This window comes from Opisthorchis viverrini (assembly GCF_000715545.1).
Source record: "Opisthorchis viverrini unplaced genomic scaffold opera_v5_217, whole genome shotgun sequence".
NCBI classification, from domain to species: domain Eukaryota; kingdom Metazoa; phylum Platyhelminthes; class Trematoda; order Opisthorchiida; family Opisthorchiidae; genus Opisthorchis; species Opisthorchis viverrini.
The window spans coordinates 323,944-341,024 of NW_008751876.1; the positions used below are offsets into that span (position 1 = coordinate 323,944).

Sequence of the window (17,081 nt, forward strand, 5' to 3'; positions counted from 1 at the left end):
AGGAGAACGATGTGAGCAAACTCTTCCGGTTGCTTCGGAAGTACGTACTGCGAAGAAACGGTCTATGCTGAATACACAGCTGCATCAGGCTTTTGCCATTGTACCAATTGAGCTCAGTGGCATGTTTACATCCATGGCTCCCAAAGTGTCTTAGAACTGCCTTTGGCGGTACAGAACACAAGTCAGTCTACAAACAAAGGAATATAATCAAAAGGCATCTATTATCAGCACAGCTAGAGAAGCAGTTTGAATAATCTACCAGATAAAGTGCACAAGGCGATTGATAACGGGAATCCAATCGGACAAACACCCTTCAGATTCATGCAATGCCGACCCAAGCAAAACAAGACGCGGCAGCCTTTGGATTACCAGACATGTGCGACCAAAGTGTTCATGTGGGCTGCTGCCAAATCCATCGCGGGTGGTTGCATCTAATGTCAGTTGGTGCAAACGCACTTGTCAGATTCTAAAAATGAACATACAGAGATATCGCCGGTTATGGCAGTAACTTGTTTTCATTAGCGGTCTGTTGTACTCAGCAAGCAAGGGCAGACTTTGATGGCACTACATCACAGTCGGTATGGCACAAAGTTTCATCTAGTTGTATAATTTGCAGTTGTATTTGGGTTGAGCTGCTATTGTACCACTTGGACCAGAACAGAAGGAATTTTTGGTACTCAAGCTCATCTTGTTTGTCTCTGTGATGGCCAGAGAGTGTATACTCTAAAACGCAAGTTACTGCATATGCGGGAACCACCAAACTTGAAGAATTTGTGAGTGAGTAGTAGTAAAACTATGACGAGATGCTTGTGTGCCCAGCCTGTCGAAATTTATACGCCGAAAACCAAACAGGCTGCAACAACGGTTCAAGAACAAGATCACCTTACTCAGACCCGACGCCATCTACCTATCTAAATGGACAGAAAATGCAATGATATCAAAATAGGCTCGGTTATTTTTCGTCCAAAAAGGCCAATCGAATGCTTCCTTCCAATTTTTATTGACGTATTTAAGCTATTTGAAAGGAGAGCGTGGATGTTTCGTTAGTCCGTCATGTCGACATTTCGCAAGTGATAAAAGCTGAACCGATGCATAGTGAATCATCAAATCGAGATACGGCCAACCAAACTGCGCGCAGTGGACTGCCACCCAATTACTCCGGATGCACAGGAAAGGTACTCAGCCGAAATGCGCCATCATGCACCAAACTCCCATGGTAATGCCACACATGCCCACACTCCCTCTCACGGCAACATCACCTCGTGTACCTCACAAAAATGAAAGTTAGCCAACTGTTGCCTGCTTTCCTTTTTTGAGAAATTTGGTCCAATCACGAGTAAGAGTAGCAGGTTAGAATAAATTGGCTGGAGTTCAAGTACTTTAGAGTCTAAGAACTTTTTACACGCCGGTTTATTTCATGGCTTTCAACGCTGCTTAACTCCTTCCTCTATTACATGGCAATGCGCGCCCATGTCGTTGTGGCTTCGTTTTGGTAAACCATAGGCAAGAATGTATCGTGGGTCGGCTGCGTTATTGTAGGCGGTTTCAGTGACCGAATTTTACGACTGGGAAACCCACTGGGCTTCCGACCCATTGATCGTTGTGCTGCTAAAGGGTTTAGGGCGCAACTCAATATTGTATATAATGAAGAACGTAATGTAGAATTATCGGGAGCTGACTTAAATTGAACCAAAATATTCGTGACATGCCAGCGGTACGTCTTATTCCTACTTTATTTTCTTCATTATAAATTTGAGGTGACACGTGTGATGCGGAACATTGATTTATCGTACATGCGAATCTCGTTACAAAAATATCCGTTTGTTGTAATTTTCTTAAATTATGAGGATGGTCCATAGTCCACATACTGACTGCTCTTATCTGTACTTGAGAAAGCTGGTAGTAACTCGGCTGTGGTTTGTCCATGGGGTAACACAACAGCTGTGCATCAAAACGGGGTTACAGCTGAACGTTTACCTCTTGTTTTTTATTATTAGACCCTAGTGATAAAAACCAATGGATACGCTTATTTCTCTTATCACACCAAAGCATACAACCTGCTGAAGCTTTGGGAAAGACGTTACAATTAGGCACGAAATCAAGTAAACCTGAGTAAGGTGGTCAGTCACAGCTGAGTTCTACTCCTTTCCACGGAAGACCTCTCATCAGTCACATCACTTGCTTAAGCTGTTGCCTTACAGTCTTTGCAATAAGAATTCCGGAAATAAACCAGTGTAAATCTTATACACGTGTTCGTGTGCCTACTTGCAATATCCACAACAAACGATTCTGTCCTCCACTTGCAACTGGTATACTGACTACGTCTGAGCACTAATTAGTCGCTGTTGCGCTATTGTCACCATGTCCGCCAATCTCGATGCTACTTGCTTACACTGAAATCAAGCAGGGGATTCAATTTTTGTTCTATTTAGAAGTTTATTCGTTTCTAAGCTTAGTCATGTTTGTCACATCTACATAAACCGGGACAGTAAGCGGAATATTCATCGTCAGAGTTCTTCCACAGTTTAAAATACCATTGTGGGAATGGATTGTCTAACCGCAACCTCAGGTGTTCAATAAGCTATCCAATTTTGGGCATAAAATCTTCAGTATGCAATTTCTTTGTAAAAAAATAAACGTCCGTATATATGGATGTGTTACTTGTGTGTGATGAATTCAGCCGTAACTTCCAAATGAAATCACTCACCATAAAATTGGTTAGCGTTCATTGATGCCTGGAGAACTGTTAGAATCCCAATGGATAAACAACTTTGAGATATACAGTTTTTTCAATGCTTTTCTTGTCAACATTTGCGTCCCTTTCGTTCCCCTCAAGTGATAAATTTTAATTGTTTGGCTCCTAACATCTTACTTTCCAGCAAGCGGTTCATGCAGTAATTCCCCAACGCCGTTGACACAAGTAGTTAAGCCGCATAAGAAACCAGCTTAATTGGCATAGATGTATGAAAGAGATAACATGTGGAAGTCCAATCACAGGTTTTACTCATGGGAATCTTTCAACATGACGTTTCAAATCCAGCCCATCTACTTGGTGATTGCTGGTCCAAAAGCTAGTTTTTTCGGAAGCAAGCGGAATAAATGTTTTCTCTTTAACGGGAATAAATGTGTGGGGAATGAACAATTTCACCCTTAAAAAGACAAGTTGATTCTCAGGGAGAAGTTGCCGGTCAGGAAGTTATCAGCTGGATAATGTAATACAGATATACCGGTGATACTACTGATGGGGCAGGCATGCGAATCGTATGTTTTTCCGTCAATCCGCTTCCCGTCTCTTGGAAAATGTGATCTATTGCGGAATTCGTGGATTCGCTTCGTAGCATTTGTTTGGATTTGAGCAAAAGCCAATGAATATCCAGAAAAGTTCAAAAAGACGCGCTCAAAGAGAAGATAGATGTTCAGTTTTTGTGAACAAGTTGCATATTAGACTTTTGCTATCCTGTCCAATAGTCTGTAACCGTTCAGTTGGCATTTTCTAATAAATAAATCGGCAGAGACGGCCATCTTACTTTCACAGGTACGATGTCACTTTAGCTATAAATAATTTTGCGAGTGAAGCTTAGTGTTCAGTTTTGCTGAGTGTGGTTAATAATGAAGGCTGTTTCTGTGAAACACACTGGTTGCGAAGATTTAACTAAGATTGCCTGGATCCCCTGAGAAATGGTCAAAATTATGCTTGGATTTTCATAAGTAATCACATGTAGCTTTTCACCTTAAACAATTTAACAAGGCTACCCATTGTCCAAATTTGACACCCACACTTTATACTCGACCGTTTATCACCGCTGATCGTCAACAACGAATTCTTCGCTTACACTAGGACAATCTGGTCCGGCCGTTGATTCGAATGTCCGCACAAATAAAAAGAAACTCAGTACAACGATTGTTGTCCTTTTCCTGGATCCAACATCCGGCTTTGACATGCTATGTCATATTAGATACGCTCTCCTGCTCACACATGTTCTTTTATCATATTCCATCATTAAGGAATAAAATGAACTGACATAACGGATGGGTGCAGCAGATCGCACGCAAGGTTCTCCGTATACTCGTGCAAAGAAATTTAAGGTGAATGTTGATATAAGCTTTGTATGAAAGAAAATATTACCTGAGAGTGGAATGCACTGAGGCGGTCCAACAGTGCTCACTGTCTACACGGAAAGCAAATTGGACAGCACTGGTGTTCCATATTTGTGTCACTAAGACACGGCATATGAAACGTTTAAAGTAAAAACGTAAATCAGTGAAACAGGATTACACAATCCGCCATTTTCAGGGATATATCCGCTCAAACTACCGGGTTAATCCCTAAAATAGTTGCCCGGAAAAATTAAAACCTCGTACTAAAATATATTATTTCACCACGTTATGTTTCTAACTTATATTTTTCACGTTATACACCACATGACGATTAGTCTGTTTAACGGGATCATGGAAGAGTTTGATAGGACACAGTATGGTTTTATAAGCCTTAAATCTGCATCGAGAAACTGAGTGTGATGTACATTATGGTTGTTATTTGAAATCGTTTGCTCGCTTACAGACCTGAAAAGAAAGCGAGCATGGTTTACAAAGATTGAACAATAAACATACGAAGAATGTAAGGCAAGTTTAGCTTCATATTCTTGATAAGACCTAACTAGATATAAAAGAGATATCCTGTTCATTTACTCTATACAAGTGATACAGTGCTTTGAAACCCTCCTTGTAATTGTTGGGTGCATCCTGACATCTGCCCTCAAATACAACTCCCAATCGGCTCCCCGAAAATTTGTATTTCTACACCGACCGATTTGAACTGGAACTGATCACTTCCACCTTTCATAGGCAGTATATTTTCATCCCACTGCAAACCTTCCTGCAGTAGCAGACAAACCCTTGGGAATAATTGTCATTGGTGTGGAAAAGCTGGTAATGAGCTATTCTTGTTGTCACCGATGTTTGTCGTATAGTAAAACACTCGCGATTTTCCGAACTATTCGAAACGTAATGAGCTTTTCTGTGCAGCTGACCCTGGCAACATCAAACCATTGTCAGCTTACAGTGTAAACGTATGCTTTGAAGCGTGTGGTCATTTGCCAACGGAAGACATTCTGTTATATTTTGATTCATTACAACCCAACAAATATCCACACGGATTTTATAATTCAGTCGTCAAAGTGAGGTTAAGGACAGAATTGAAAACTGTAAAATTTCAATTCCGCTTCATTACAAATACTTACAGCTTCAGACTCAAGTTCCTTTGATCTAAAATCCCGTCAGCTCAATTGTACGTAATCTGAGTGTGTGAAGATTAGCACCACAATCTTGCGAATCAACAAGAACGCATTCATTATTAAGGTGTTTTTCATGAAGAGGGTGCATGAAAAATTAAGGTAGCTATTACCTCCTTCGTTGAAAAACAAAATTTAGAGACTACCCTTGAGCAGCATGGCGTGCCAAAGCGAAGTCTTATGAATCGTCAGTCTGTTGACTTCTGGTAGAGACAATTGAGAATTTTTTTAAAAATTCCCAAAACAGGCTTCCAGGGATTCATTTTAACTTTTCACCGTGTCAAATAAACTAGTGACACTACACATGGCACAATTCTGGTAAGAGTTTGCTGATAAAAATGTACGTTATTCCTAATGGCTGTGTTCGCGAAGGACTTTTCTTCAAACGTTTGTTTTCCTTACATAATTCAAAACAGACGTCAAGCGCACCAACCGTGAAATTGAACATTGCATTTTGGAAGCGTTTTAGATATACCTGAGAAATCCCAATCAAGAAGAAGTGCTATTCCATGGATGACCGCTTCGATTATCTAATTAGACTTTAGATGGACTATATAATTGAGTTTACTAATTTCTTCTTCTTTTACAGATGCGATATTAATAGCTGGGCTGCTTTTTCTTTCAAAGTACTCAGTATGTTGTCGATGTCTGGTTCGGTATGTGAGCTGTATGCCTCGATTGCCATGCTTACATAACTAAGAATGCATAATAGTAACCTAACAGATAAAGGCCTCAACTAGGTATAGATGTGTTTGTTAGAGGCTACGCAACAATCGAATGAACCAATTAACTCTCAAAGGCAGCAATCAGTTATAATTCGAGTTCGTGTGGCAGTAAAACTAGAGTTAGCAGATTAACAGTTCCTGCTAATAGGAACAAATATGAGATTCTATACACTGATCTCAAGTTGGAAGAAGTCCCAGTAGGATCCAGTAAAGCCTCGGGTCATTCTTACTGTCATAATCAAGGTACATTTTTTCGGGTTGTTTTCAGAAGACAACCTGGATGTAGAACAAAACAAAACGTCTCTAAGAGACATTCCTTTTTTATTTACTTATATCACCATACACATGCTACAGATTTCAACAGTGAAAGAAAAGGCGCGAAAACAAACTACTACGTTCTGTAGGCTACCACGGGGTTGCATGAAGTTCTGTGACTAGAAAGAGAGTATCCAAATATTTTGCCATCAAACGGCATGGTAATTTTGTCAGGAATGGCTTAACCAATTTGTATTAAAATGCAGAATACCATGTCGCACGAAAGGCTAGTCCTGTCAATCCTACCGAGTTAATCGGAGGTTCGGGACAGAACTAGAGGGCTTCCAAGACAATCTTCAGTAAGATCATCACCTAACTCATTTACCTGAGCTCCGTGTGACCTCTTTTTCACATATAAGCAGAAGTTGTGGTAGAAAATCGATGCTACTCTGTAAATAAATGTGAGCTTCCTACATATCTGTCCCGACAATTTATTTCTCGCATCACTGTACGTAATCAAAAATCAGAGACGACGGAATTATCACACTGATATGTATTCTGATAACATATGTTTTGAACACTAAAATCCCCCTCGAACGTTATATCAAATGTACTGATCTTTCGACATATTGAAGAGCAAGTTAATGTGGAATTGGGAAATAAAATTGGTAAAAAATTGGGGGGAATTTATTTAATTGATGAGACCTGAAATCGTGTAGAATCTGGAGAGGGGTCAATGTAGTAAAAAAACAGCAATACTTACAACCGCACTTAGTCGAGTGCCGTTTATTTAAAAGTTACCGGTTTTGTTAACCCCCGTAGCTCTTCAGGTCCCATAGAAACGTATATTGTCGGCCCTGCTTGTGATGAACCTATGTTGATTTGTCCCATTTTAGGATGGCACCAGAATCAATTTAGTATCGTGCAAAATGAGTCTGTGGCACAAAATCTCGGCAACACCTGAACCTTTGAATCTTAAAAGACAGTCCAGAAACTGACGCAAACAGTCCACACTTCCAACTTTACAAAAAAATACGTTGGTGCTAACAGTGTTCAGAAAATGTAGCTTTACCTCAAAATTCGCGTTGTGGAATCAGAAAGGATTTTATCAACCTACCGTTATCACAAAATTTGTTAATGTGGGGACTAATTCATCGTCTGTTCTTCTCCAAGTGTTCAGCGAAAGTGCTTGCAACGATTGATGCAGCTTAGAGCGCCTATGAATACCCTATTGGTCAGAATGCACAAGATTTGTTTTTAAGTTAAAGACTTGATAATCCCCAGAAGATGGTGCACATTTTTTGCATCGAAACTGAAGAGGACTTCTTTATTGTGTAACGTTTCTTATCTTAGTTATCATGCATTACTTACTAGGTCGTTCTGGAGTGGCCTACGCGCAACAATCAGTAGCGTAGCTGGCTGAACTCAGCTTTAACTTATGCACATATGGCATTGCAACTTGACCGACTGGACAGTTTCTCGTAGTTTGAAGGCATAACAAATGGCACCAGTAAATACTTGGTTTTTTGTCTTTTGTGATTTTAATTACTCTGCTTCTGGCCATCACTTACAATCATCGCATGGCGCATACCGTCGTGTTTTTTTCACCACTAATCAACACAATTACAAAAATTCAATTGGCGAAGACTGGAATGGCCCAGTGGTTAGGTAGATACATTGCGGACAGAAGGGTCTAAATTCAACCCAGGCATCTGCTCTTACCTGGGCTTGAGAAATCTAGTGGTACCAAATCTCTCGTGCTTCCTTCGGGGGGTATGGCAGCTGGGTACTCGAAACTGAACGAACGTCGTTCTGTTTACAAACCAGGCATTAACAATTGCATAATAACAGAGTTTCTGCTCAGCGGATAGGTCAAAAAAATTAGCGATAAATCATTTCCAAAGTTAGTGTATCCAACTGAAGTGTGGTAACTCAAAAGACGTTAAACTAACCATATTTTTATCTAGGGCACAGGACTGGCGGCGATGAATTTTACAGGGCTGGTTTTGGTTAATCACCACTATGACTAGTTTGCAGCGAAAAATCTTTTTGACATAATGTGAAATTTTGATCAAAGAGCGCGGAATTCATCAAACTTACCCAGATGGTGATTAATTCACCCTAATGGTACTTCTCTCCCAGGGGGTTGAAATCAAAGGTATCTCTAGAAACGCATGAAATGTAAGTGGGTTCTTCTAAGTTTTTGTCTGAAAAATGTCGTAGTAACATTCAGAAGTGACTGCAATGCTTACTAAGTTCGGAAAAATGAAATAATTTGTTGTTGGGCTGCATGTCACGATATTCGAATAAACATATGATCCCGTAATGAGTCCATAAAAAATATAAAGTACAGAAAGTGTACATAGATCGAAAGTCCAAGGATCTTAGAGGCTTCATCAATAAACGTGATAGACTGTGATCTATGTGTTACCTTATTTGACTTTTTAAGTACCGGGTAGTTTAAATGATTTTTTTTAATTGTTCCAGCTATGTACATAGATCGAAAGTCCAAGGATCTTAGAGGCTTCATCAATAAACGTGATAGACTGTGATCTATGTGTTACCTTATTTGACTTTTTAAGTACCGGGTAGTTTAAATGATTTTTTTTAATTTGTTCCAGCTATTGGTTACGCTATTTTTCGTCCGCATTTTCTGTTCTCTGCAGTTGGATAACTTGGATTCCGAAAAGACATAACACGTAGTTTACTGCGTACATATTTCTTTGGTTTTCTTTATTATCCGTCTTCTTAAGAAGCTATTTTTCCTGGGTTAGCTAGCACTTAACAAGACCGAGCGCAGTTCTCAATCTTCAGGACGCTTTTCTGATGTCCAAAATAACATCCTAATATTTTGTATATCCATTTGGGCCGAGTTCTTTTGCTGATAAACTATTGTTTATCTTCACTGGTGAAGGTAAAATGTTTTTGCAACAAGAAGTATCCAAAACTTGGGTTCACATAACTTGTATTTAGATATGCGGGTGCCTTTATTCTCTTTTATTACCCCATTATGGCTCTATATGGCATCAACATTTTCCGGTGTCCCACTTGAAACCTGAAAAGGTGCAAGGCGTGGCTACCATTGTGATGCGGGAATATTCATTGAACTAAGCGGACCGATAGTATGTACCGTGACTTGCATGTCGCGTGAGTTCCTTCCGACCAAAGTTGCAACCCGCCTAACTCAATCATATAAAACCAGTACACGTAGTCTGCACCCGACAGACTAGCAGTTTAGCCCAGCTGTCAGCCGACAGCCTAGTGAAACGTTGTTCATTTTGCAACTTTCATCAAATTCTAGCTTTCTAAGGTGTCTTCAACTTTGATACCATTTGATCAATGTTAGTTTTACCCGTTGTGTTCAGAAGAATACATACATTGTTGAGACAACCTGTCAATTCACACCTGCGCAGCAGTTATCTATCTAAATTATCTTCGTGTGAAAAACATCTTTTGCAAACCCCAATTTCACACCTCTTGTGAATGAATTCAATCTCCTGGCTTGCATGGCACTGATCTTGTCAGAAAGCGCTATCAGAAAACTGATAACCGAAAGAATACCAAGTTTTGATGACTTGTGGTTTTAGCACAGAAACTCCACTCAGAAATTGTGGGACAGTTGATAAAAACCAAAAACAATACTTATGCTGCTTTGAAATTCCGCCAAATGTGTCTTGATGTTCTCAGGGAAATTGTTGTTTAAGAGAAAGGATTAGAGAGGTTTTCTGTTTGTGATAAGCAGTCCACCACATGTGCTTGTCGAAAATGGAAGCAAATTACCGGAAAGAAACTTAAACGTTCTTTTGAAGACCATCGAGGTATTCCCATCGATATCAGAACGAGGCCAATTTTTTGAAGCAAAATTGCCCAGCGGCAGTGATGTTCACCGCTCGACAGGTCATTGGACAGCTATTTCATACTTCTCACCATCACTGAACACAGCTTAAAGCAGCTAATAGAACAGATTGTTGGTTAATGCTTCATTGTGGTAAGCAATGGTGTTTTTCAAAGCTGAAAAGCAACTCCTGGTGACTATGGAACAGTCACAGTCTAGGAACAGGCTGAAGTAAGGTTACGACTGCACGCTAAAAATTAGGGTCCGTATAGGTTCGTTCGCTGCTAGTATCAGACAGTCTAGCCACTATAATTAGAGGTTGGATTTAATGCCTAAAGTCTAGCCCATCAATCGAACACACCTACCTCCACCATTTTGGCAATGGTGCAAAGTCCAAGTTGTAAACACCATGGGAACTACAGCATGTATTATCGAATCACGCTGGGACTGCATTCACCTGCACGAGAAGAACAGCAATCAGGTTGTTACCATGTGGGACTAGAAAAAGTGTGATCCCAGAATAAATTTCGCTCTCATGGCCACAAACACGAGCTGGGCGACATAAGAAATCGTCAGTTGTGAGGAACTAAACGATGTGAAAACTAATGCCGCCGCATCGTTTGATATGTGGTACTGAGATAGTATACATTCCTGTGCCTTGGTAGGCTACTCTGAATGGTTTCAGGTAAACCGAGACGGGACGTTTTCACGATGTGATTACAAAACACCGTTGAACCTGAGCTGCAAATTGCACAGGAAATAGCAGTTCATCTTCGTTATGCACCAATAACGGGGTGAAAGAAGGAGTTTTCTGCTTTATTGTACGCTCAGTGCCAATGCCTGGTACTTTGCAATGATAGCTTGTTTAGTTTTAAAATATCACAAGAGTGTGTAATTGTAGACAAAGTCAGAACACAGTTATATGTCCATGAGTTTTTAAAACTTCTGGGAAAAACGATAACGATATTTGAGGGGCAGATATTTAGGTAACAACTTTTACGACCAAGATTCCAGTTTACATAAATACCGTTTTCATTTGCTTCCTCCGTGCAGCGTATACATGCCATTGATGATATTCTTGGACATGATCAGCTGATTTGTCTTTTTTGGATCAAAGTAACCAGCACGTAAGCGCACGTTGTTAACCATTCGTTTCCATAATAGGCTAAAATCACTGCGACATAATGCTCTGGAGAGAAAATACAAGCGTAACAAATTTATGAAATTTGGTGACATTCATTGGTCTGTCAACGGCGAACAAATAAGCGGTCTCTGAAATGTGTATTTTGTTGGTGACTAAGCTTTTTCTTGGTTCGTCCTACTAAGTTCTTCTACTCAACACTTAAATCACAATCCGAGTTTTCTGGTGTTTTTGCAAACATTCAAATGATATCGTCAATAGCCGCCACCGTAGCCCTCAGCGATTTTTTTCTCCGCTGTAATACATCATGGGGATATTAGATTATTTCATTTGATTGCAATTTTGGGGTTTTGCGGGATAGGTATGTTTGCTCATAGCCACACCATTATCGTTTGAACGGCCGTGTTCCTGTTCTGGCGTAATTATTCCGGTGAGTCCACACCAAAGGGAAGCACTGGACTCGAGTTTCGCTCTTATTAGAGCTCATCAGCAGTGCATATCCAATGGCCGTGCCGGGATTTGAACCCTGGACATGCGAGGCGAGCGTGTAACCACTACTCCACCAACGCACGTTGGACGCATCTGAATTATCACGTCTGAACAAGCGAACGTGTTCACACGTGGGCGATGTGATTGATGTGCCTGACTCATCGAACGACGATCCAGTAACTGTCCTGGTTGTGACGATCGATTGACCCGCCAATCAGGACTTCCCAGTCATGTAGCGTGACACGCTTGAAACCCACTGGGCAACGATTTGGTTGCAATTTTGGGGTTTTGCGAGATAGGTATGTTTGTTCATTTGAATTTTACCTCTAAGTAAGGCATTATGTCACCTCGGTGCACAACGGGAAGTTCAGATTCCGCGACATCTTGGTTGTAATTTTGAGCACATTGCTGTTCGGTGCCAGCCGGCCGGTCGGGTGTGTGATTAACTCACTCTCACGGTGTAGCACAACATTCTCTTATAGCGAATTCTACACACTGCTTAGCTGTGTGCTTCTCCCTCATTTATTCACGCTAGTGTGCTGCAAACACGTCCGTTGTTGCCAGGCCAAGTTAAACGTTGCATCTGGGCAAACCGCTTCCGCACACCAGAGTGCGACTTGTGCATGAAGTAGGCACTCATTTCTGCATTATTCATCACCGGTGTTTCTGCCAGATCAGTTACGCTGGTGGTAGCCTGATGGTAAATGATTTGGTTCTTCCTCACATCTGGACATATATTCCGTTCACTTGCAACTTTTTCCCCACGCCTCTCCTATGCACATATGTGCAAAATAGTGAGACATTCCATGCTAGAGTCGCCAGTCTCGTTACCAGTTACTGTCATAGTATAGCCCATTTATCGTCAAAGAAGTCGCGTTGCCTAGCTCCAAACATGGTGATAAGGGCACTGCTCAGGCTTCTTCTACGATAGGCCTCTTAGTAAGGTCTGTCATAATCTATTACTCTTGTCTTGATGGACTAATCCCCATCCTAAACGACTATGAGGAACAACGGGCAAATTCTACACCGATTGAGTAGTAATACGTATTAGGACAGGAATTTTAAAAAGGCCCTGTATCTACATATTCGTAAATATGTTGAACGAAGTAATGTGTTTCATTGCACTGGATCTTGGTTTGATCTTTTAAAAACGGCTACAGGTTCCGTAGCATAATTATTATATTCTGCGTTCCTAATATGACCAACTTTTTCTCATTTCACACACTCATTTTGCAGGCTCGCATAACTGGACACTGAATTAGATTGGACTCGGGTAAACATCCAGGAATTCATTAAGAGATTTTGTAACATGTCCATTATACTGTTTCAGTGAGCAATTATCCTTTTCAGCTGAACTGCAGGCTCGTTCCCTCCATGAATTCAGTTTGTGACCACTGATACAATTCCCCGCACATAAAATGGGAATGCACGTGAAAGTGAATTTGAAATGTCACTTGAAACACAATCGCCTATCAACTGATTGCTATCCTCCTGCTGTGCGCGAGATGGTGCCTTGTTCCATCAGCGACCGAATGGGCCATTAAAACGGCATACGTGAAAAACGATTACTTGGTTCTCATGCATATTTTGTCGTAGCAGAAAGAATAAAGTAACACCATGCTACATAGCAGCATAGCATAACAAACCCAAATTTGCCTTGCAAGCGAATCAGGCGGAACGCAAACTCATTAGGCCAATTCATGCATCTCATCTCAGACAGCGGGAAAAGCATGCAACAAAGTTTAAAGACAGAGTAACAAACCGAATAAATAGGGAAACAACCCTCCCAGAAAAAAGTCTGAATTCACACTCTTGAAGGAAACACCGCGTAAGATTTCACAAAACTGCTTTCGGAGTTGGTCTCAATTGACATATGCAGTTTCAAATTGAGTTGCTTAATGGAACATTTGAATACGGCCTGACTGGATGACTAAGGTAAAGTTAAAAATTAGCGTGACTGCTTTCACGTGACGCCCTCATGATCCATGGTTGGTTGGCGCCGGCCTAAAGACAATTAACCTAGCGACGTTGAAAAGATTTGGAGGCACTTGGTGGGTCACGCTGAGCGAGTCAACTGTAATGCTTGAGTAATTTCTGTCGATCAAATGATCTGTAGTCCTACTCGTCATCTGTTTCGTTTGTCCGGATCAACCGCATACAGTAATCATTCATTTTTTTACTTGAAAGTTTAGTTTTTACCCAAAATGAACTTTAGTCGCACAGCACAACTGCCGTTTGACTGATAAATCCCTGTAATTCGGATCCTTCATTGATGCCAGTGTTCAAGCATTCATGTTCGCAGAAAAAGCAGTGCATCGACCTTGGTGCAAACAACTGTGCCCTTAAAAATGGTTTCGTGAAGCTTGGCCAAACTAGTAAAACCAGTAATAGACCATGTGAAGCTGATCGCGCTTTGGATTAGAAAAATGCATTTTGTTATACCTCATTTTTGAACGGAAGCGAGATAAATTGTAAACGAACCATCTGTTGGGTGCAGTGATTAAGGACTATGCCAGGTACCAGTGTAACAGTGATACTACTGGTGGGGAGGCATGTGAGTAATATGTGTTGTTCTTGGAATTTTCCCTTGCGTCTCTTGAGAAGGGGAGATCTGTTGCGCAATTTGTGCAGTCACTATGTAACATTTGATTGGATTTGAGAAATCATTGATTGGAGTCAATGAATAGTAATGAAAGTTGAAGAAGACACGTTCAGGATAAGATGGGTGTCCAGTTTTTGTAAATAAGATGCAAATGAGAGTTTTGCTCCCCCGTCCAATAGTCTGTAACCGGTCAGTTAGTATTTTCTAATAAATAACTCCGCAGCGAAGGCCTTCTTCCTTACATCAATAGTAAATGTGAGTGCTTGAAAATCCGGTTTGACTAAGCAAATATCGTCTTACTTGATCATTTAACAACTAAGCTCAGCGAACCGTCGTAAGATGTAAAAACACGGGAACTTTGTGTTGGCCATCATGACTCAGGTGTGAAACTGGTATCACCTATATAAGTTGTCTGAACATGATTTCATGGACACAATTCAACAGCATTTCCCAAATACGACTAACAGGCAGCTGCAAAAAACACCAAGCCCAACTCCTCAGCCATAACGACTAATGTACAATTTGTTTGGGCGCTGGCGAGAAAATTCGCTACAAATGATGCAATGATTTGCACAACATTTTCGAAACACAGTTTATCCCCCTTGAGACACCGGCTTACACTTAGGGAGACCTTCTCCTTTATGAAAGCATTGCTTATATATACTGCTCATATACCCAGTCTCAAAGCCAACATATACCTGGGTTACACATTCTGGTGCTTCTGCCCGAGTATTTCTTGCTAATGGTCAGAATGAAGTTTAGGAGGGATTTCTGTTGTCATAACTTAACTAAGGATAGCCTCATTATATCCAAAAATAAAACATCTATACGTGAAACTATACTTTCTCGAGAAACCTTGGCTAAGGTTTAACATAAACGCAAATCCCTAAAATGGCCGTCAACCTGAAGTCACCTAAACGGAAGTAATTTAAGATGGAACCTCAGCCATCGGGAATCGGAATGCGTATTTTATGGTCTACTGAGCATCCCAAATTCCATCATAATGGCCTTTGTCTGTCGCTGGCACAAACCGCTCAGCTAAAGGTGTTCATATTCAAGAATAGCCAGTGGATACTCTGCCTGTGAGAAAAAACGGCGAAAGAAAACAAACGCGGACAAAACTTGTGTCCGAAAAATCATCATCCACTTTGACGAATCTGTTGAGTACACTGCACTTGATAATAATCATGTTTTTAAGCTTCGGGGAAGCAGAGAAGATTTTTTTCAAGTTCCTACCGTTTTGGATGAGGTTTTGGTGAAGTTGTGAATGCTTTCGTATGCCAAAGGCTTTACTTTCAAAAAATCCGCTTTGGGCTTTTTTCCTCATAGCCCTCATCTGTTATTTGTAAGACTAATGTTTGGTCGTAAGGAGTTAATCCACTTCGGCCTAATCAATTTAACCCAATTCTTGAAACAAATTCACCAATAGTCACCAAGAACGAAATTCACGAATTGCCTACCCAACAATTTTTGCCACGAGTCACTAAGGTATTTGCTTCCTCCTCTACTATAAAATAATGTAGCTTCATTCGCTGAATTGACATATTTATGCAACATAAGAAATATACGTGGTGTTTGTCGGAAAAGCGAACGTTCAACTTTGTTCACCTGCTCGTTGGTAGAAAAACGGTTTTGCAAAGTCAAGTCCGTCGGCTTTTCCTTTCATTATTTTGTCACATTCGGCAACGAAACGTCAGTCATCTACATTTTTGTGTAGTAAAAAAGCTCCGCCAGAACTTCGACAAATTGTAAGTCGGCGAACGGCTTCCATAACTTCAAGAATTTGACAGTGACATTCTGAAAAAACAATGAAACTATTGTCGGAATTTTCAAGAATCTATATAATAGGCATCCCTCCTCGTTTTCAACAAATGTCTGTACTGAACGTGCTAATATGCTCACCTTTGTCCCTTCACGCGAACGTTTTAACTGAGCTCTGACAAATCAGAATATTAATTTTTTGGTTTAGCGCACGCCTAAAGAACGAACTGGGAACTGCATTTTCTCTCTCCAGAGTAGGTCGGCTCGTTGTTAACACAAGTCGCAATCGTGAATGGACTATATAGTAAACGCTGTATTATTCAGACTAAATACGACATTCATACTAGTAAAAGACTTCAAGAGAAAATCCAACGGGTAGCCAGGATAAGCGTGTAATTTAACTACATGGCCCGAATAAGATTATGCTATTATCAAATTCACATAAACAGTGAATGCACTAGTTTACTCATTCGAATATTTCGATTAATTAATTTAGTCAGCATTTATTTTCCACGTTGAACTGAATCCCCTGCACACAAGTCACCTAATTTTTTTACATTTAATCAAGAAAAGCCGAAACCAGATACAGCGATTTGAAAAAGCTGAGGTCTTTTTTGTTGGCAGGAAATATTTGCTGTGCATCTTTTATGGATAGGTACCCATCAGTTAAGCACCGCATGACCGGTGGCTTTAGGTTTAAATTGAAATATCACCAGCCGAAGTTCAAGGCTGGGCAATATGTAAACTCAACACTATGTAAGACATATTGAAATGTAGCTGATTCAACTAGTTTAGCCTTAGCAATCAAACTACTGGTAAATAGTCCATGAAGCTTTTTGAGAAATTTCCTTGTCTACGATTATGATGTGATAACTTCACAGTCACTGGTTTTGGATGCCCGAGAAACACTTGTGAAAAGTACCTTTGGCTACGTATTTAGTCCTGGCCTGAATATGTCACGCAAAATATGTGGGTTGGAATT

At 40.5% G+C, this 17,081-nt stretch overlaps 1 protein-coding gene across 1 annotated transcript in view; it reads left to right on the forward strand.

Annotated features, from left to right (window-relative positions):
* T265_08448 (hypothetical protein) overlaps positions 1–17,081 on the forward strand; it is a gene marked incomplete at both ends in the record, with an annotated part of 99,948 nt that overhangs the window by 22,164 nt on the left and 60,703 nt on the right. Inside the window, one exon of the mRNA XM_009174255.1 lies at positions 5,881–5,947. Coding sequence (XP_009172519.1) covers positions 5,881–5,947 — 67 coding nt within the window. The remainder of the gene's footprint in view (positions 1–5,880; positions 5,948–17,081) is intronic.